The 24,111-nt window shown below is 31.0% G+C and overlaps 1 protein-coding gene across 1 annotated transcript; it reads left to right on the top strand.

Moving 5' to 3' along the window:
• Positions 1-10,469: 10,469 nt before the first annotated feature.
• On the top strand, positions 10,470-13,317 carry LOC125838812 (LOB domain-containing protein 6-like). The gene is made up of 3 exons (XM_049517841.1): positions 10,470-11,125; positions 11,183-11,371; positions 13,278-13,317. Exons 1-3 carry the CDS (start codon positions 10,470-10,472, stop codon positions 13,315-13,317), a joined length of 885 nt encoding a protein of 294 aa, XP_049373798.1.
• The last annotated feature ends 10,794 nt before the right edge of the window (positions 13,318-24,111 follow it).

A 24,111-nucleotide genomic window follows, 5' to 3' on the forward strand; every position in this document is an offset into this window, starting at 1 on the left:
GATGGCAAGTGTTATTATCCTTCTATTCATTTTCAATAGAATACATTAAAGGAAATGACAATTTTCTTGCAGATTTTATTTCCAGAAATGTCCAATATGGACAATCAGACGAAAATCCTGGTAAACAGGATATATGAAAAAATGAAAACACGAGAGAATTTTTACTCTTATATGAACATTTGGATACATATCCAAAAAAAAATTCAAATCTGAAAGGGAATATTAATCCCAACAAAGTGGCAGGAGATGTCCCACTAGCACCTAGTGCCAAAAAAATCTCAAAGGTAAGCACGGATATGCCTATTCCTATATCGAAAGATGAAGGAAAAAGCCGAGCATTAATTGAAGCTTCTACTTCGAAAGAAGAAACAAGCTCATCCTCAGCAAAAGCTGAAAGAATTATATCTGGGAAACCAGAAAGCAGAACTAACCAAGTTCCATCAGGAACAAAAGTGTTTTCTTCTTTTCAAGTTGGCAAACAACATCCTAAAGAAAAGGAGTATCTTGCATTCACAAGATATGTATATAACCTCCCTGAAGAAAGTGGAGAAACATTTGGTGTTTTAGGAACAACAAGCTTGTTTCCAAGAATATCAATTTTTCCAAATGGAATACCGAGCTTCACGGCTCAATTATTTGAGTTCGGATATTTAGATCGTGTGTACGCGACAGAAGATCTAAAGGAACTATCTCAACTACCAACAAAACTGTTTAATTCAGTTAAAAATTATGCTCAAGGAGATGAAGTTTATTGCAGATTTTACAGTATTGCAATGGAATGCAAAGATTTGCAAGCCTATTATCCAACCCTCAACTATGTGTCAGTTGAAAAAATAAAGGACTTTAATGTCAAAGCCACAGGGGTAGACAAAAAACTTCCCCATCTCAACAAAAAGTGGATTCAAACTAGAAGAGCCTTAGGAATAAAAGCGTTATATTTTATTCTTAAACGATTCTATAATGAAGACTACCGAGTCATAGATCAAGATCAAGATTGGGTCTTAATAACCAAAGGAAAATCAAAATCAAAAGAATTAAAAGAAAGAATTCTTGACATAGAACTTCACAGATTAGGAGCAACGGACGAGACATGGAAACTAGCATGCAAAATGCTAGATCACAATCATCCACGAGCAGAGTAAGTGTCAAAGACAAAACAAGAGACGTAAGCACTTACGTCATGAAGATATCAACAAAGAAAGGAATATTTTCTTTCTTTCAAAGTCAAAAAGAGAGGTCACATCTTGTCGGCCATCAACAAAAGAAGACAGACAAGTCATCCTTATCTAATCAACAAAGAATCTTCAATCAGTGAATGATCAAAGAAGAAATATGTAGAAATTTAGGGAAGTCCCTAAAAACATATATTTTGTAATAAGTCCCTCCTTCCATCTATAAAAGGAGAAGACTTTATACTTGAGAGGCAGATTAGATTTTTCTGAGAGAAAAACCTTGAGAAAAATGTTAGGTACCTTAGAGAGTATGAGTTGTTGTGAGTAGTAACTTCTCCCGCCAGGGAAAAGTATTTTCTAAATATGTTGTAAGTATAAATATAATATGTATGGTGTGATTGTAAAAATTATAGTATGAAATAAAAGTTGGTTTTTATACCTCTCTTCTTGAAACTCCATTAATAGTCTTAAGTGAAGGTTGTGATATTCAGCCTTAGGGAGGAACAGTAACAAAGTAGCCAAGACTGAGGTCGCTAGGGCGAAAAAGTTGTTCATGGCCTAAAGGGAGAACTATTGTGGTAGTGATAAGGACTGTTCATCGACAAAAGAGAAGGAAGGTATACACGCAAACTTCTTGTTGCATATTATAAATTTTACAAGCATACTATATCATGTTATATGTATACTTAAACATAGAAGAAATACTTAGTACATATAGGGAATAAAAACATAAATTGCAGATCTCATGTTCATATTCATATACAAAATCATGTTTATATCCATGCTATTAGCATAATAATGAAATTTTTACAAAAATCTTTGCATAGCATAAGAAAAAGAGCTTGGAAGCATAAAAATGCTTTATTTCATATGGATAAAGCAATTTCAGAAATGGAACAAGTATACTTGCATACTAATCATAGTTATGATGCTATAATATTTTCAATACATGAAATGAAAATGTATAGAATACAAGAATATTTTGAATACAAAAATGTTCTATCTATCTTAAAAAATTATAGAGTGTTCACTGCATAATTGCATATTTATCCGCAACCATGTTTAAAACAACAAGAACATAATGGTATTAGAGCCATGGAACTAAAAGAAAACTAATGGAACTAGATTTTACTCTAGTAAAACCTATTTGGTATATAGAAAAAGAAACCTTAGTAGCAATACTACAGGTAATTAAAAAATTAGATGAAGATCTAAAAAGAAAGATGATATCTATTATTACTCTGAGAAACAAAAAAGAGAAAGAAAGATATGAAATACATTATAATTTTTCCGAGGAAATTATAGATGATATGAATACTTCTGACTATTATTTTTCGGAATAAATAAAAATGAGCCTAAAAGAAGTCTCAGAATTATTAAAAGACCTTATAGAGAGTCATAAACAAATAACCTTAAGATTAAGAATGATAGAAATAGAGATTATCTCTATAAAAGAAAATCTTCTAGAAAGAATTACAAACATAATTGAAACAACAGAAAAAATTGACAAAAGAGTTAGTCAAAAATACATAAAAGAATTACTAGCAAAAAAAATTTGCAAGTAAAAATACTTATCAAAAAGGAAGTATGGATGAAATACTAATCCAAAAATTCCTAGAAAAATAAAAAATTGAAGAAGAAAATCTAGAAGAAGAAGAAAATCTAGAAACAACAGAAAACAAATATTTTGAATTAGTAAAAGAATTACAAAAATATGAATGAACTAGATGAACTAGTATATGCTACGGAAGATCTTAATCTTTCAGAACAAGAATTAAAGGTATTTATGAATAAAGGGGAAACAGGAGGACCCCAAGGAAAATTTGAAGGTGATGGATCCAAATCCATTAAAGAAGAATGGCAAGAGCCAGAAAAGAACGATAATTTTTTTGCAAATAAAGCAAAAAAGAGCGATGATTTTATAAAACAATATCATAATGATGATAAATCCAGGTTCATGCCTAATAGACTCCCAACAGAAGATATTGGAACCCAATTTCTAAATCTAGATTGTAAAAGAGATCCGGAAACAAGTCTAGATTTATGTTCCCAAAACATGCTTTTATATTTCCTATTAGGAAAAGGAAATTATACTGATGAAGAAAAATACATCATCATGATAAACACCTTTATTGGTAAGTTAAATGACTGGTTTTCTGGATTAACAGAAGACTCGGAAAAAATAATAAAAAACGATACCTTAGAAGGGTTAAAAAGGTCATTACAAGAAAGTATTACAAACCTAAAACAATATATTGCAAATGAATTCTTTGGTGGACAAGGAAGTCGTCCAGATAACAGAGAAAAAATAAGAACAATTGCTAAAGAGCAATTAGAAAAATTACAAATTTGTAAAATGAGTTATATTCAAGAATACACTTGTGAATTCGAAGAATATTATTACAAAATCTTTGATAGTGGTAAAGAAATGATGTCATATCTTGAAAAATACTATCAAAAATTACCAGGCTTTTGGGCAAAATACTTCAGAGAAGAATATGAAAAAGAAGATAAAAAAGGAGATATTCTTGGTCAAAGAATAAGCTTCTTAAAAAATAGACTTGGCCAATTATGCATGTCACATAATATACAAAGAAAAGCTAAAAGAATTAATACACAGATATACTGTCTAGATACAAATGCAGCTACACAATGGGGATGTAATGATAAACCTTATAAGAAACGAAAACTCAAAAAGGGTTTAATAAAAAGAAAAAACTTTTCTAGACAAAATTATGTACCTAGAAAAAATTACTATAAAAAGAAAAAAGAATTTAGAAAAATAAAAACTGCAGAAAAATGCAAATGTTATAACTGTGGAGAAGAAGGCCATAAAAGTTACGAATGTAACAAAAAAAGAGTAAAAATCTCAAAAATTGATAGAATAGAGATTGATTCTGATCTCGAATCAATAAAATCAATAAACAGTGAAGACTTCTTTGATGAAATCTATGAAGAATACTCAACCAGTTCAGAAGACTTTAACTAAATGAGTAAAGAAATTCAAGAAAGAGAAGATTCAATTCAAATCTTAGAAACTGAAGAAGAACACAGAGGATACTCTTTAAAAGCAACTTTTGATGGAGAAACATTCAAAAGAATCCAAGGATTAAAACTAAATCTTAAAATGGAAGATAATCTATTAAGTAGAATGCAAAGAATGTTTGCAAGAGATAAAATTTTCTATCATAAATATCAGGAAATAGAAAAAGTGATAGAAATTACTCAAACAACAGGAAAATATAAACTAAACCTGTTAAAAAAATCTATGATAGATCAAATTCTTAGGAAAATTCCTGAAAGAAAAAAAAAATGAATTATGTTCATTTAGGAGGAATCCAAATATTAGTCAAATCGACTTTTAAAGAAGGAATCAATTGTCCAATAGTAATAAATTTATCGGATGAAAGATTTATTAATGCAAGAGAAGGAAATCTTGGTATAGTAGAGGGAAACCTAGCCTATACAAAACTCTTCTTTACATATTATTCAAAATATTGTATATCACTCAAAGATGTTGATTTCAATGAAGCATTAAGTTTACATTTTCATATCAAAAGAAAAGATCTATTCAAACCAGGTAATCATATAATGAGTATCTATTACCAAACTTTATACACAGTTACAAATTCAAACTATGGCAAGGTATATAAAAATAAAGAAATGATCGAAATAGATCAAGAATGTGCAGGAATAGCAAGAACTGTTGAAGCGGAAATTCAGCAAGCACAAATTCCAGATGAATATGAGATTCAGTTTGGAAAAACACAGGAAATAGGAAGTACTAGTAACCCTAGACTTTCAATAGAATATGGAAGGAATTCAATTAGAAAAAGTATATCTAACAGATATCCTATAAAAGTTTTAGAAACTTCAGATATCACTAAGATTAAAGGGAGAATCTTTAATGGAATTGAATGGAAACATCAAGAAATCTTGATCCAAATAGGAGCAACAGCTAACCATGTAAAAAGTATTCTACTAGATGGAATATCAATATACGAAGGAAAGCAATATACTTATAAAACCTTCGAAGGAAATAACTTTAGTTGTAAAAATATGGTAGATTTACCTATACAACTAGACACAATAAGAATAACAGTGCCATGTTATATTACAAATCATGAAAGTGATCAGGAATTAATCTTAGGAAATCTTTTCCTAAATAAATCAGAAGATTATAGTATAGGAAAAAATGGCATAGAAATGTTATATAAGGGTGAAACATGTTTCATACCAAAAATATAAATGCCAAAAGAAACTAATTTTAAGGTTTCTATTTTCATAGAATTAACCTTCTATGATACAAAAATAACAACCTGTTGTCAAATAGACAATGGATTTGAAGCAAGTTTAGCAAAATCTTTTTTAATAAAAGATTGGGACCAAAACGAAAATAACATATCAATGATTGGAATCACAGGAGATAAAGAAAAACTTTCAAAGTTTAAAGAAAAAGTAGAGATAATCTTAGGATCAAAGATTGTTTCTATAAATAAATTATTTGCTTATGATAAACTGGAAACAAATTTATTATTAGGAAATGATTTTATACAACAGTTTCAGGATTATCATCAAACCTTATACATGATAAGCCTTAAAACTCCTTGCGGGCATTTTATAAAATCCCCAAGAAAACAAAATCCATACAATCTTGAAAAAGATAATGGAAATTTTAAAAGAAAATACTTAGAGAATCTAAGAAAAATTACTTGTAAGTGTCTTAATCTAGAAAGGATTAAAGAAAATTTACAAAAATCTTATGGAGAAAATCCATTTGGAAAATGGGAACAAAATCATGAAAGGGCAACTTTAACCTTAAAAGACCCTAGCATAATTGTTAGAGTTAGACCCATGCTCTACAACGAAGATGATAAAATTGAATTTAAGATTCAAATTAAAGAATTACTCGACTTAAAATTAATAAGAATGAGTAAAAGTCCTCATAGTAGCCCAACATTTATGGTAAGAAATCATGCTGAAATAAAAAGAGGAAAAGCTCGTATGGTAATAAACTATAAAGAGCTAAATAAAAATTGTTTATTTGACGGATACTTTATCCCAAATAAAAATAATCTGATTAACCTTGCAAAAGGAAAAACATACTTCTCAAAATTTGACTGTAAAAGTGGATTTTGGCAAATAAAATTAGCGGAAAACTCTATTCAGTTAACTGCTTTCAGCACTCCAAACGAACATTATGAGTGGTTGGTCATGCCTTTTGGATTAAAAAATGCACCACAAATATTCCAAAGAAAGATGGATAAAATATTTTCAGAAAAAGAATTTTTAATTGTCTATATAGACGGCATTCTAATATGTTTTAAAACATATGAAGAACATTTAAAACATATGAAAGAATTTTCAGAAATCTGTTTAAAAAATGGAATTGTGTTAAGTCAGAAAAAAGCTGACATCAATAAAAACAAAATAGAATTCTTAGGAATGATTATTTCGAAAAATGGAATTGAACTCCAATCACACATTTCAAAAAAGATCACAGAATTTCCTGATAAATTAACAACAAAACAAGAAATTCAAAAATTTGTAGGTTGTTTAAATTATGCAGGAGAATTTATTCCAGATTTAGCTAAGAAACGAAATATACTACAAAAATTAATAAGAAAATCCAATAGACTTGGATGGACAGAAGAGCACACACAGTGCATTAAAAGTTTAAAAGAAGAATGTGCTAAGTTGCATATATTATAATAAAAGAAGGGTTGGAAAGAGAATTAAATGTGATGGATCTTCTATATGTTTCCGTCTAATTAAAAAATATATGCAATAATTAGTAAATATATGACAATAATAATAGAGCAGAAAATTTTAAAAGTATATTAGTAAGATGAATTTGGAGTAGCGAGAAGAGAACGGTAGCAAAAATCACTGATATTTCATCAATATTTTTTTCGTATTATTTCATTTGTACTTCTATATTTTGTCGGAGAAAATTTTCGGCAAATCTTGTATTTCTCTTGATGTTGCACTATACATGCATTACTTTTAAGTTTGAAGTATGAGATGTATTTTTTATATTTATATCCTTGTTTGACTATCTTCTTATGGGTGTGTCTTTGTTTGATAATATTTTTGTAGTTATGTACTAGGTATAATACTCCTCTATTTTTGTATTCTTTTCGCGAATGCACATACGCTAACGATCATAGCATACACAAATTGTATTTATTGCGTGAATAAATTGTATTCATTGTGTAAACAAATAAAGTGAATATAAACGCCTCAGAATTTAATGTACAAATATTTTCCACAAATGGTAATAAAATAAAATGTAGTTACGAGTACTAATTAAGCAACACACATTCATAAAAGTTTCTCTTTATTTATACATATTTTATATTTCTTCACGTTCAAGCTTGATTCTTGTACGAATCAAACATGTGAGATCTGAACTCCAGACCTACCCTTACATCTATGTCTATCTATATTATATTAAAAACATAAATGTTATTAAAAATGTTGATTAAACTTTTTTTGTCTTTCACTAAAAGATTTTACAATAAACAAATACTGAGATAAATAGTTTTTAGCAACAATGTCAAACATGCTCTCTAATATAAAAAACAGTAGCTCACAAGAGGCATGCTAGCTTTAAAGCATTTTTGTGATTTTTTTAACGTGAGATACATGGTGGTATGTCGTCGCTGGATACATCATTTATAATGTTTTAGTATTGTCTATATATATTATTGTTTTACAAAAATATTAAATATTAAATAAAAAAATTAAAATTACATAATATATAATATATTATAATAAAAGAAGGATTGGAAAGATAATTAAATGTGATGGATCTTCTATATGTTTCCGTCTAATTAAAATATATATGCAATAATTAGTAAATATATGACAATAATAATAGAGCAAGAAAATTTTAAAAGTATATTAGTAAAATGAATTTGGAGTAGGTAGAAGAGAAGAGTAACAAAACTATATTTTATCAATATTTTTTTTTGTATTATTTCACTTGTATTTCTATATTGAGTCGGATGAAATCTCCATCAACTATTGTATTTCTCTTTGATGTTGATTGTTGCCTATACATGCATTACTTTCAAGTTTCAAGTATAAGATGTATTTTTTATGTTTATATCCTTATTTGACTATATTCTTATGGGTGTGTCTTTGTTTGATAATATTTTGTGGTTAAGTACCGTGTATATACTCCTGCATTTTTGTATTCTTTTCGCGAATGAACATAAGCTAACGAACATAGTTGACACAAATTTTATTTATTGTGTGAATAAATTGTATTCATTATGTGAACAAATAAAGTAAATATAGACACCTCATAATATAAGGTACTAAGATTTTCCACAAATGGTAATAAAATAAAGTGTAGTTACGAGCACTAATTAAGCAACACACATTCATGAAAGTTTCTCTTTATTCATACATATTTTATATTTCTTCACGTTCAAGCTTGATTTTTGTACGAGTCAAACATGTGAGATCTCAACTCCAGACCTACTCTTACATCTATATATATCTATATTATATTTAACACATAAATATTATTAGAAATGTTGATTAAGTTTTTTTGGTTTTCATTAAAAGATTTTACAATAAATAAAATTGTAATTTTTTCCATTCTTCTCAAATAATTATTATTTTATTATTTAGGATTTTAATTAACTATAATTCTAATTTAATCTAGATAAGAAATAGCATTATTTAATACTTCTAAATCAATTAGAATTTTAGCTTATATAAAAATTATTATGTTTTAATAGATTTGAATTGGAATTTCATAAAATAGATGCACATGCAATAATTAACGTCCCAAAGAACGTGCTCCATTAGGCAATGCAATTTTTCATAGGAGTATTTAATTATGTTGATGTGACATTTTTTTAATCATCGATAGTGTTAATAGTTTTTGTCAAAGTTGTAATTGAGCAGTTGAGAACTCCATTAATGGAGCTTATGCTAACAATTGAGGATGATACAGAAGCATGAAGAAGATGGACGAGATCACAATTTGGAAAAAGAAAAACTGAACTTCCATTCTTCCTTCTTCCTGTATTTATACACGTGTGTGAAAAGATGGAAAATATCTACACCATGTGACAGCTAATCATCTAACTAATTGTAACAAACTTTCTACAACCGTCACTTTAACTAATCTACATACGTCAATTACATATAATTAGTTAGGGCCTAATTAATCTCAACAGTTTTTGTAAATTATCAAATTGTAATCGATTTTACAAATTTTAAATGTTAGGAATTTTAATATAATTCATATATGAAAATATCTAAGAAGTAAAATTTTAAAATACTAAATATTAAAAATTCTTTTATTTTACAAATAAGTAAAAACAAATAATAGCTATAATTTTAATTAATTTTAAAATTCTAATATTTGAATAATAATCAAATCACAATTTTTCTTAAAAAAATAATACATGACATTTTTTTTGGATTTCGAAATTAATTATATTTATATTATTACTGTTTCAAAAAGAATGACCTAATTTCCTTTTTAGTCTGCTACAAAAAGAATGACCCATTTTGTTTTTTGGCAACCCTTTAACTTCAATTTTTCACATGGCATGTTTTAAGCCACAAGATTAAAGGACATCTTGGTACATTTGACATAACTTTAATTTAAAACCACAAGATTAAAAAGTCTACTTTCTTTTCTTAAACTCCTTTCCAAGTCAAATTAGGTCATTTTTTTAAACGAAATGAGTAAATATTTACTTATTTATAAAAAATCAGAAAATTTATTCAAATGTGCCACATAAATTAAAATCGAGAAAATAGTGTGGTGTGAATACGGAATACAAATAATCATTTTTCTAATAAATAATGATAACGGATATGAACAATGACAAATATTGTCAACAACATAGAAGTCTGGTCTTTTAGTTATGAAAAAAAAAACATAAGAAGTCTAATTAGATTGGGAGTAGGACTTTATAAGTCAATGCTCATAATATTACATTGTCTAGAAACTTAATTCAACGTTGAATAATGTTACCACGTTGTAAAATTACCAATTAAAATTCCTAAACAAGGTAGACTTCATTTTAAACAAATTTACCAAAACGGAAATCAATTAATCATAGAGAGTAAATCAAATATGGTAAAAAAAAAACATTAATCACGTAACTTGCCATGTAAACCACGTTTTACCGAAAATTATGCACACACACTTGTTTATTTGTTGAGCAAATGAGATCTTTGCCTCTAAAATAATAATAATAGTAATACTGCTAGATTCTGGCAGCGGAAGTTTTGCACCGGCACGGCCTAAAAGGGATATGAACAATGACAAATATTGTCAACCACAATCAAAATGTCTCTTCTGCACTCACTCCTCCTCCTCCTTCTCTCAACACAACAACTACTATTACAAGGGTTACTTCTCGGGGCTGTGGCGGTGGAAATGGATCGCAAGCTTGTGCGGCGTGCAAATATCAAAGGAGAAGGTGCGCGCCGGACTGTTTGTTAGCCCCTTATTTTCCTGTCGAACGAAACAAGGAATTTTTGAATGCTCATAAGCTTTTCGGTGTTAGTAACCTATTGAAGTTACTAAGAAACGTTGAGCCGTTTCAGAGAGACAACGCCATGAAAGCGTTAATATTTGAGGCTAATATTCGTGCTGGTGATCCTGTTGGAGGATGTTACAGAATTATTATGAATTTGCAACGGCTAATCAATCTTTATGAGACGGAATTGCAATTTACTTACAATGAGATTTTCCGGGTCCAAGCAGTCGATATACAAAATAATATCAATACGAACACTAATTCTGTTCAAGTAAATAATAGTATTGGCGGAGGATTCAACCGATCGTGTATTGGTCATTCATCAAAAGGAATTAATAGTATTGGCAGATTTGGTGAGTCATCAAAAAAAGTTAATAGTATGGATGGATTTGGTGAATCAACGAAAGGAATTAATAGTATTGGCAGATTTGGTGAGTCATTGAAAGAAATTATTAGTATTGGAATTAATAGTATTGACGGATTCAATCGAAGTGAGTCATTAAATAGTCAAATAATTAAAGTAGAGCTACTCGACGATTTCAACAACGAATTTGAAATGAAAGCAGATGAATTTGAAACTAAAGTAGCAATTTCAAGTTCCAAAGGCAAACAATCTGTGGTTGAAAATGGGGATTTCAAACCATATTTTGGAAATAATTGTAAAGGCAAAGGAGTAGCAAGGTATGTTAATTAATTATGTTTTCTTTATAGATTATTTTTAGTTTTATTCTGTATTTTTGAAACGCATTAACTATGAAGTAGGATATAGAATAATTAGGATTTCCCATCTTAAATAAGTTGTAACTATTGTCAAATGGTTTAGGTATCCAAACTATTTCTAATAGAAACATGCATAATTATATTTGCTCTTATATTCTTAGAAAAAAAATCAATACAAAGTTGAAACATGTATGATTATATTTGCTCTTATATTCTTAGAAAAAAATCAATACAAAGTTGAAACATGCATGATTATATTTGCTCCTATATTCTTAGAAAAAAAACCAATACAAAGTTGAAAGGCGTGATCCAATTAAAGTATTTTCATTTTAATATAAGAACATAAAAGCATCATATTTGCTCTTATACTCTTGGAAAAGTATTATATTTGCCTCTCTTCATACTTTTTTTTATATATATTTACCCGTACGAGGAGTTATTAGGAGTGGAGTGAGAATATTATCGTACTTAATTTTGCAGTTGAAAGAGTTTTGTTGGACCAACCAGAAGCATATAGGGGAATGATTTATGAATGGAGCTAAGGGATTGTCAATGATACCTTGACAACTAATATCTTCCATAATGCTGCTAAGAGCATTCTCTAATGTTTGTGTTGCTCATCATAAATTTATTTCAATTCAAACATAGTATAATAAAACCATACAGTGGCACGATGCTAAATCCATAATAAAACCCTTGGTTTTTCCTTATAAATAACAATTGTTTTTTTTTCTCAAAGGAAAGTAACAATAAAGGGTATTAGGGGTGGATTTTATGGGTTAAATGGGTGGGTATAATAATTAAATTGGGAGAAAATTTTAAGTAGAATATATATATCCATGTAGGTGTGATACATAGAATGATATAAGTGCGAACGTAAGTTAAATAACAGAGACAGACATATCAAAGAAGTGTGACTAACGATAAATATAATCGTGCAGCGTTTGGATCCATGAAGGCAATCGCTCGGATGTTTCCCTAACTCAACGTTTTATAAGAGTACAAGGATAAATATGACTCTTTTTCGACTTTAGAATAAAAGTTGTTGTCTACTTTTGGACCCCATCTGTTTAACTCAAAAAGAAGGATTATTTATCAGACACTTTTGCAAGGGTGGCTCAATGCCTTTAAAAATGAGGCAACCGTCTTAGGCTCCCAAATTTGAGGGGCCCCATTTTTAATAATAATAATAGAATTATTATAAATATTTTTTAAACAAAAAAAAATTATGTTTTGTCATTATTTTAGTTCGTTTCGAAACAATAAAGAATGTTTCTTTCTTTTTTGTCAATTTTTAAATTTAACTTCCACATGACATGTTTAAGATCACAAGATTAATATATATATATATATATATATATATATATATATATATATATATATATTTGCTTTGGATTTCAAAAATAGAAGCTAGGCCTCCTTTTTATATTTGGCTTTAGGCCACTAATTTGCTTGAGCCGCCACTGCACTTTTGTGACATGTATTTAAAATTTATCAATAACTTTAAAATGTTGTAAATCTAGCTACACAAAAAAAAAATTACATGTCTCAAGTTTGTACAAACACTGCACTGAAACGCTTGTTTAAACTTTGAAGTTCAACTACAAGAATTAGAATGGTTTCCCATCCTAAATTAATCTCAATTTGAACTTTGTCTTTGTTATATTTTAGCAGGTTGTTAGTGCATTATAGAGTTTAATGGAAATTTAGGATATGATACTGCATCTCTTTACCAAACATTTAGTTACTTTGTTACAGGAGAAAAATATACTTATCTAATTCGTTTTAGTAAATGTGTTATTGACAATTGTAATGAATTTTTTTACTTTGCACTGATGGAATTTGTTTATATTTTGGCCTTTTGCAGCGATGATGACAAGGTTGTATCAAATACAAGAGTTAATTGAGCCTAGACGCTGTTTCTATCTTCACAAACACTTGTATAACCTATCTTCTTGGTTGATATACTCTTATGCAGGTAGACAAAGGATTATTTTTGCTACAAGGATTTTGTGTTCGATGTGATCATGAGAGATTTTGTTCAAAGACTTGCTTCTATATTTTTTTTATTTGCAAACTTTACAACTTTCCTTTCTTTATCCGGTTAAATAATTTAGTTGTACGCGCAAGAATTTTGGACTTGGAAATTACAAAAGAGACAAATGCATAAAGTACCACTAGCTATTACTTTCTCCTACATGTCCCATCCTACATAGCTTTCGGGAGGAGAATCAAGTGGCCGACGCATTAGCTAAAGAGGGGGGCTAAAATGGAGGAAGACAACTTTTACAGATATTTTGAAGTTCCGTCATTGTTCGTTTCAAAGATAGTCAAAGCAGACAAAGTAGGAATTTTTTTTAAGGCTTACAAGCATATCACCTACTTCGGAACATTTTAATAGTACTATTTCTTATCTACCCCCGAATTACTGGCCGCATTGTCACTACCTTATAATAATGCATATTATCCTTGTTTATTAAAAAAAAAAAGTTGGTTAAGTATTCATAAGTAGTTATGTTAGGAACAACATCACTAATTAATAAATAACTTGGGTTTATCATCATCATTCTGACATTCTAGGTAATTGGATTTCTACTTTCTTTGTTAATGAACATATAGTCGAATTTTATATATGTTCATCTTCGATATTAGTTTGATAAAGTCTTCTTTCAATGATAATCTAATCAAAGATATACCAATTACAAAATATATCAATCTAACAATTTTCCTAATTGATATGGTGTGATAATATGATAGTTCTCGATTCATTCGATTCAGGCCATTCGTATGAAAGTTTTACCTATGACTACATGTTGAAAGTTCTCAATAATATTCATCTTCGATCTTGACCTCAACTTCAGTCCATTTGATACATTTCACCGTGTAGCATCGTCACTAAATTTATAGGGGTTGATAGCATTGGAACATATGGATTTGTATGGCATTGTTCAGTATTATTTGTGGCTTCAATAATTTGACCTAGTTCATGGTTAATAATTTATGCTAATAAGTAATAACAAGTTTTAGGTTAATAACTAAGCTCCCAGATATCAGCGTATGTCTGAAACAAATTATATATTTATTTGTCTTCAAATAAATGAAAATCGTGCAATAAACAAATAAACATCATTCAAATGTATAACAATGACCATACATTAGTATCAGTGACCGAATTTGACTAAGGGCCCGTTTGGTCATGCGATATGGTATCATGATATGATATCATGATATGGAATCATGAGATGAAATTGAAGGTTTGTTTGGACATGCGATATGAATTTTTGTGTTGTATATTTTCTCATAAACATAAAAATCCCATAAGTTGTAAAACTATTAAAATAGCCCCAATTGTTTATTCAATCTTATCAAATAAACAAAAATTATAAAATCGCATAATAAATTATTACAAAGTTATTTGTTCTTCAGTTAAATAATTGTTTCATCTAACTTTAATTTAATTAAAAAAATTGAACATAAATTGTACTTGATATGCTCATATCTCTCAACTACACTTGCAAATAACCTATAAAGTAGGAAAAACAACATACATTAGTGAGTAAATATTAACTTAGGAGTTAAATGCACTAAGATAAAAATTAACAAACATCACTAACTTCTAACTATTTACAAGAAAATTCAATAGTTAAATATTATTGAATAACGAAATTTTAAAAAGTTACCACAAGTTTGAGTCAAAAACACTTCTAATAAAATTTAATCAAAAAAATTATAACTAGTCCACTTGACTAAATATTAATAACTAATTGATCAAATTTTCCCAAGTCCTCAATCAATTGGACTTGATATCCTTCAGTCATGTGAACGAACATTTTACAAATACTAAGATTAAGAAAGTGCGGCATCGCCAATGAAAATTGTTTTTTATCAATATTATGCTTAGTCATAAGATTAAGACGTTTTTTTTTATTATGAAAAATCAAAAAAGTATTACTCCCTTCGTTCTCATTTATATTCACCAAATGAATTTCTACTTTATCATTTATATTCACCAAATTTAAAGTGATAATAATTTTTTTATTGGTGAGAATAATAAATTTTTAAAAGTAATGATGTGATTATAAATTTTATTTACATATGAAACAAATGGTTAATAGATATAAATGTGGATTGTTTTAACAAAATATAAACTCATGGATCAATTATTGTATTAAAATATCCCAAATCATGATATGGAATCACATGGTGATTTCATATCATGGTTTTTGGAGAATATGGTATCACCTCTCATGATATGGAATCATGAGATGGAATCAGCGTAAAATCGCATGTCCAAACGCTGATTCCATCTCACGATATGGTATCATGAGATGGAATCAGCGTTTGGACATGCGATACCATATCACGATATGGTATCGTGAGATGGAATCAGCGTTTGGACATGCGATTTTACGTTGATTCCATCTCATGATTCCATATCATGAGATGTGATTCAATATTCTCCAAAAATCATGATATGGAATTATTTGGGATTTCCATATCATGATTTGAGATATTTTAATACAAAAATTAATCCACGAGTTTATATTTTGTTAAAACAACCCCACATTTATATCTACTAACCACTTATTTCATATGTAAATAAAATTTATAATCACATCATTACTTTTTAAAATTTATTATTCTCACCAACATAAAATTTATTATTCTCACCAACATATAGTCACTTAAACTCACACAAACCGATTGTTGAGTAATAAATTTATTTTATGGCCTTAATAAGTGCACATTTATATTTTATGTGTAAGTTATTAGTATTTAGTTACATATTTCCTATCAACTTTGTTTAAAGAGATAATATTTATTTTATGACTTTGCATTGTCTTGGAAGCACTATTTTTATTACTCTTACAAACATTATTTTTATGAAGTGCATTCTATAATGCTTCCAATTTATTTTATGTTCACTAAACTAATATTGATGTATTTTTTATTTGATAGGATTGTGTTGATGCGATTGATGGAACATATATAGAAGGGGAGGTTCCTAAAGTGACGCAACAAGCATATCGTAATCGCAAAGGAAGAACATCACAAAATGTCTTATGTGCTTGTGATTTTGATATGCGATTTACCTTTGTTGCTGCTGGTTGGGAAGGTAATGCACATGATAGTAAAGTACTTGAGAATGCACTTGTTGAACCAACGTCACAATTTCCATTTCCATCATATGGTAACTTTAAATTACATCCTTAGAATAAATATTATTTATTTACACAAAGTTGTCTCATTTACGTCACATATGCTTTTAGTAATTCTTTATAAAATGTTGTTGGTAGATAAATATTATGTTGTTGATGCTGATTTCCAAAACACAAAAGATTTTTAGCTCAATACAAAGGACTACACTATCATTTCCAAGATTACTGAGGAAGTGAAAGAGAGCCTCAAAATCCCAAAGAACTGTTTAATTATAGGCATTCATCTCTGCGCAATGTGATTGAACGGACTATTAGAGCTTGGAAAAATAGATTTAGAATATTGAAACAAGGCATGAATCATTATGATATAATTGATACACAAGTGAAATTTGTCATAGCTTGTGCAGTGTTACATAATTGTTTGAGAGAATACCAAAGTACTGATGAAATATTTATGGTCTATAAGCATGAAAATATAGTTGAGGATGATATTGACCAACAAATGGCTCAAAGTAACAATGTTGGTTCGTCTTCTCGGTCACATGATCGAGAAATGCAAGTTGAACGTGAGGAAATTGTTTGTATTATGTGGGATGATTATATTAAAGACTAGTACACTACAATTTATGTTCAATCTTTTTTTATTAAATTAAAATTAGATGAAACAATTACTTAAGTGGAGAACAAATAACTTTGTAATAATTTATTATGCAATTTTATAATTTTTTGTTTATTTGATAAGATTGAATAAACAATTGGGGCTATTTTAATAGTTTTACAACTTATGAGATTTTTATGTTTATGAGAAAATATACAACACAAAAATTTCATATCGCATATCTAAACAAAACTTTAATTTCATCTCATGATTTCATATCAGAATACAATATCATGATTCCATATCATGATACCATATTGCATGGCCAAACGGGCCTAAATAATTTGTGTTGAATAAGTCTACTAAAAAAGTAAAAACGTGTTGAATGGGTCTACTAAAAAGGTTAACCGCCTTTTCTTATAACACTTTCTTTGGATGGTTGCTAATTATAAGTTGTATTGATTGTTTATATTATGAATTTAATTTTATATATAATATTCTTTCCGTTTTAAAAAGAGTGGTCTAGTTTGACTTGACAAGGAGTTTAAGAAAATAAATAAGGCTTTTGCATCTTGTGGTTCTAAATTTAAGTTATGTCAAATGTACAAAATTGTCCTTTAATCTTGTGGCCTTAAACATGTCACGTGAAAAACTGAAATTAAAATGTTATAAAAAAAGAAAAGATGTCATTCTTTTTTAAACAAATTAAAAAGGAAAGTAGGTCATTCTTTTTGAAACAAAATGATTATTTATTTTGATTATTATTTAAATTTCATTGTATCATATTATTTAATTTCATTATTAGGTAACGATAAAAAGTCACATTTCAGATAACAATAGACTTTTACTTGTATTCAAATTATTTCTTAAAATAAAATTATTCTCTCCGTCCATATTAATTGATCACTTTCGTTTTCACTCACATATTAAGAAAATCAAAAATAAGAGGGAAGTTTTACCAATTCACCCTTAAGAACTTCTTTGGAACTTTATAAATAAGTGAGGACATTTCAAAAAAAAAATATTGCAAGGGTAATATGGGAAAAAATAAATTAATGTTTTCTTGATTTAGTAAGACGATCAACTAATATGGGACAACTAGTTTTAGTATAGCAATCAATTAATATGGGACAGAGGAGGTATTAATATATATTTTTAGTAAAGTAAACAAAACACACAGATAGAGCCGTCAAAACGGGCTTAGCCCATGGGGCCGGCCCAACCCAACCCGTTATTGGGGTAGGATTGGGATAAGATTTTTCAAGCTCATTTAAAATTAGGGCTTATAAGTCTGGCCCATATAAGCCCTTGGCCCTTGAGGCTTGATCAGGCTGGGCCGGGGTTGTCCCATGGGCCAAAACTTTTTATTTAAGGGTAACTTACAATAATCTCACTATTATATAATCTAATTACTTAAATACACGCTATGTTATAATATTATGAATCTTACCGGATTTCGGTACGTCCAGATACATGTATCTCGGAATATGTGGACTTAAAATTAGGTTAATTTGTTATAGATACACTCTATCCAAGTAGATTAGCATGTATCTAGGATACATAGACAAATCTCGCACCCTCGCCTCCCTCCCATCTTGCTTTTCACTCTCTTATCTCGCTCGCGTATCTAGTATGCGAGATACATGCTAATTACACTAGATTTTTGCTAATGTTATTAAAACAACACCATTGTTTTCCATATTTGTTTTGAAAATCTTCTCATTTTCTTGATGTTATAGAATTATAAGTTTGAAAAGGAAAAAATAAAAATAAAAAAAGGGCTAGCCTGCCCAGCCCTTGGCCCTTCTAAGGTTGGGTTGGGTTGAGCATTTTCAGGCCCTTCTAAATGAAGGACCGCCCCGCCCTTCAAATTACTTGGCCCGCAAGGCTTGGAACCGGTGGGGCTGGGCCAGCCCTTTTTGACAGCTCTACTGTAGACACACAAATTTTATTGGATTTAATTCATACAAAATTTGGATTAAATCCATGTTTATTTGGATTGAATGATTAATTTGGGCTTTACAAATAAATAAGTCCGCTTTTATTAAATTCAAGTCCAAGGTCCATTTCACCTTGAAGCCCAAACTCATGACACGTGTCACAGTGACTATGCATTAAAGACCAACAAGGTAACGGCACGTGTCCAAATGAGGTGGTAGTCCCAGTCAAATGCGAACCAATCACAACATGCCAAGTGTCAAAATGACATCCTTTGGCCAATCAAAAGTAACCTTGTCCACCCGCTACAACTATAAATAGGGGATGGACATGACATTCTAAAGGGGATCAAGAAAACTCTTCAACAAGCATTCTGCAATCGGAGGAAGCTACACCATCAACTACATAGCTCTTCGAATGAGTCATCAACGGAGTTCTTCCCGGAGATCGACTTGCAACGACGAAGTGCTTCCCGACGTTCCCGGAGATCAAATACATCTCAAGGAGGTCTACATCATCGTACATTCGAGAAATACGCTACTGAACGCCCTCGAATCACGGAGAAACTTAGGAGAGAAGAATCAAGAGAACAACAGAATTGTACTCACAAAGATTCATCAATAAAAATCACATTTTCTTTTATTTATTTTTCTTGCAGTTGATTTTCAGCGCTTAAGGAAATTTGTTGCGAACAAGTTTGGCACATCCAGTGAGACCAATTCTGCTCTTCATCTCTTTCTCTTGTAAAGAAAAAAAAAACTACAAGTTCAACTTTGCAATGGCCTTCAAAAAGATCAATGATGTTTCATGCAAGGATTCTACTATTGCCACACTTGTTGATCTTAGTGATGCTGATCCAGTCACTCAACGTGAGTTCAAGACAAGTGTTTTGAATGAATCTGAATAATTCACCTCTTTGGAGATGGCAAGAAAGATCAAGTCTCAAATGACACTCAAAACTACAATCGATGGGGGCAACATCGCATCTAAGTTATTTGATGAACTCTCACTTTGACTTCAACTTTGGTGAATATAAGAATTCAACGGATTCTTCAATTTCAACAAAGGTTAACTCATTGATGGTTGATGCAACTGATATGGACGAGAAGTTCGCAATGATGGAGCAAACCATTGAAGCCTTGAATAAATCTATTGATGACAAGAATCTCCAAATCACCCAACTTATGAGCAAGTTAGATCTCTACAACTCTGGAGAGTCACATCATATTCTAACAATACAAGAAAAAGTTGATATTGATTCTCCCACCAAACCAATTGACTCTCAAAGCGCAAATCGATCTGCTTCAGTGGCTACTCTAACAGCTCAACAACTACAAGACATGATCACAAACACCATTAAAGCTTAATATGGTGGTCCACCACAAAGTTCCTTAGGATATTCAAAGCCATATTCTAAGCGAATCGAGGGTCTACTGATGCCAATTGGTTATGAACCACCAAAATTGCAACAATTTAATGGAAGGGGAAATCCAAGGCAACATATTGCTAATTTCGTCGAGACTTGTAGCAGTGCTGGTACACATGGTGATCTTCTTGTCAAGCAGTTTGTTCGTTCTTTAAAAGAAAACGCCTTTGATTGGTATAAAGGCTTAGAGCCTGAATCAATTGATTGTTGGGAGCAATTGGAAAATCAATTTCTCAATCGTTTCTACAGTACCCGTCGTACAATGAGCATAATGGAATTAACAAACACAAAACAAAGTTAGGATGAACCCGTAGTGGACTACATCAATCGTTGGCGAGTGTTGAGCTTAGACTGCAAAGATCAACTTTCTGAAATCTCTGCAGTTGAAATTTGCATACAAGGGATGCATTGGGGCCTTGTATATATCATTCAAGGAATTAAGCCTCGAACTTTTGAAGAACTAGCTACACGTGCTCATGACATGAAGTTGAGCATTGCAAACCATGGAAAGACATCGCATGTCTTTGATCCAAGAAAAGAAGATACACAATTCAAAGAGTCACTAGACTACACAACTAATGAGTCCATGGCGGTAACCACGACTTCTATGAAGGCATCCACGAGACAAAAGTTGAAAGAGATCGAGGCGCATCAACAAACGCAAGAAGTGAAAAATCAATCTACCTTGAAGGAGTTACAAGCAAAAGAGTATTCCTTTTCAAACTCTAACGTTCCTGCGATTCTTGATGAGCTGCTAACCAAGAAAGTCATTGCACTCCCAGAGTCAAAGCGACCCAAAGAATCCAATAAAGTTGATGATCCTATGTATTGCAAATTCCACCGCATCATCGGTCATCACACCACAAAATGCTTCATTCTGAAGGAAAAGATCATGACATTGGTACGAGAGGGAAATATCATCATTGACGATGGTGAGACAACTGAGACAAATCATGCTAGTGTCAAACTTGATTATGATTCAATTTCAGAAGTTCTATGTCTTGTGGCATCGCCAAAAATTGAAGAAGATGTCATCATACTGCAGTTTGGGAGCTTTGAACCAGTTGAAATTTCCGCCTTGAAGAAAACAACAAACACATCCAAGGTAGATTACTTCTCCAATAAAAAGAATGACGATACTTGGATTTTGGTCACTCGTAAAAGACAAAAACATCAAGGGACTTCTAAACTCCGACTTTCAAAAGTCGACACAAAATCAAATACAAATCAGCTTCGACAATGCGAAAGCATAAAATCCAACACCAAATCGAAGTACATTAATGCTTCATCACAAAAGGTTAGAAGGACAATTACATTAATGGAATTCTTCCTTGAAATGCTCCTCGATGCACGAGCCTAAACTGCAAGTTGAAATGCTCCTCAACGTACGAGCCTAAACTGCATGTTACAACGATCCTTAAGGTACGAGCATAAACTACATGTTACTCCTGGCCCGCAAGAGTATAAAATGTGTACGGCCAAAAAAAAAAAAACTCATCATCATGAACTACGATATGACTTGATCCTCTTCACCAAGGTACGTAGGCGCTTGGAGAATCACTCTAAGCTCAGTCACATGAGTAAAAAAAAAGGAGTTTGGTGGCATTGCGTGATCATCACACTATCTCTTTAAAATTATGTAGCTAGCACATGAGTTCAAATGTGTCATAAATGAGCAAAGGAGAAGAGTTGAGCAAGAAAAAATCCGCAAAGGTTTTGACCATGATTTTCACAAATATTGTAGTTCTTGGAGTCTACTTTGCAACATAAAAATCGGCTCGTGATTCAGAGGTTTCTACACCAAGTTATGAAGTTTCTACCACGACTGCACAAAGCTGCGAAATAGACCATTAGATTTCGAAATTAAACTGAGCAGACTTCAAAGACATATTTGTGAAAATTCGTAAAGGTTTTGGCCTTGATTTTTACGTATGTTGTACGTCTATGAGTTATGCTTCCAATGAAACAAGAATCGCATTATTTCGAGGCTCCTACGATGAGTTATTGATTTTCTCCCAGAGTTACACGAAGCTGAAGAGTGGAGCGAGGCAGAATTTGAGCTAACTTTGAAAATAAATATGTACTAATCTGAAATTCTTTGGGCCGTGATTTTTACATATGTTGTATGTCTATGAGTTATGCTTCCAATTAAATAAGAATCACATCATTTCGAGGCTCCTACGCAGAGTTATTGATTTTCTCCCAAAGTTGCTCAAAGCTGAAGAGTTGAGCGAGGCAGAATCGTGAGTTGACTTTGAAGCGATATCAGTACCAATCCACAAAGTCTTTGTCCACGATTTTTATACATTGTGTAGTTCTTTGAGTTGTCTTTCCAACGGAAAAAGAAAATCGTGAATTCAATACTCCTACTTTGAGTTATGAATTTTATACTACAGACGCGCGAAGCTGAAAAGCCGAGAAATACAAAATTGTGACCTGACTTTGAAGCGATATTGGTACTAATCCATATAGTCATTGGCCGTGATTTTTACATATACTGTAGTTATTTGAGTTTTTTTTTCCAACGGAACAAGAAGCACATGATTTCACTATTCATACTCCAAGTTATGAATTTTCTACCATAATCGTGCAAAGTTGGAATCACAAAGTGTAAGGAATTCGAGCTCCATGTACTTCCAAGAAGTCATAAGATTGGTCCAAGGTCTTCTCCAAATTGAAAGGAAGATGTCAGTCCACACTATAGCATGAACAATGAGATTATCCACAATCTAGTTCGTTGATGTTTGGAGGCCTACACCAAGTGTTTCTCTCGCCATCCTCACACCGGGTGCTTTCTCGTCGGAAATGAAATGAAAGTACTCCAAATATTTCTCTCGTGGAGCCGCAAAAAGGGGATGAAATGGAGGGGGCAAGTTCTCTTTACCAAGGCTGCAAGGAAGGTGAATGCCTTGAGTGAGTTTTCTGCCAACATTGCTAGGATGAGATGAGTGGTTCCACGCCAATCATATGAACAACTCGTGCAACTTCTAAGACATTTAACCTCTCTCAGAAACCTGAAATGAAAAAAAAATATTGGAGTCATCGGTGCCAATTGCACGAAGTTTTCAATTTTTCTTGGTTGATCTACTTCTGATAACACATGTAGTAAGTTCATGACCCTTCAATATGGCATGACAAACGTGAGCAGCAGCACAACAATCTTGTTCGACATACCCGTGCCAGTAACACGAAGCTTTGAATTACGGTCAAATTGGATCTTGAACATCAATCTCCCGGTGTCTAAGAAACATGTCAATGCATAAATAAAGATGCAACCACAACCATTACCTGCAAGAAAGAGAAACAAGAAAACTCTAAAAGACACAAATCTGTGAGGAAAACGGCAAAATTTGAAGACCAACTTCAAAAATCATTTCTGTCAATTCAAGAAGAGTTTGACATTGATTTTTGGACATTTCACAGTACTACGAGTCTAGTTTCTTGAGAACCAACCTGCTTGTCATTTGAAAGCTCCTACACCAAGAAAAGGATGGTTTTGCGAGATTGCACGTAGCTGTGAGAAGAACTGATTTGGGGTCCAACTTCAAAATTTGATTCCTGTCAATCCGGAAGGTGTTTA

This window comes from Solanum verrucosum, unplaced genomic scaffold, assembly GCF_900185275.1.
Source record: "Solanum verrucosum unplaced genomic scaffold, falcon-dt-bn FXZP01000182.1, whole genome shotgun sequence".
In the NCBI taxonomy this organism is placed as follows: domain Eukaryota; kingdom Viridiplantae; phylum Streptophyta; class Magnoliopsida; order Solanales; family Solanaceae; genus Solanum; species Solanum verrucosum.

Excerpts from the sequence above, each read along its gene's own strand:
- LOC125838812 (XM_049517841.1), top strand. The coding sequence starts at position 10,470 with ATGACAAATATTGTCAACCACAATCAAAATGTCTCTTCTGCACTCACT. Across the intron at positions 11,126-11,182 it reads AGTATTGGCAGATTTGGTGA|TGAGTCATTAAATAGTCAAA; the intron begins GTCATTGAAAGA and ends ATTCAATCGAAG. Across the intron at positions 11,372-13,277 it reads AAAGGCAAAGGAGTAGCAAG|CGATGATGACAAGGTTGTAT; the intron begins GTATGTTAATTA and ends GGCCTTTTGCAG.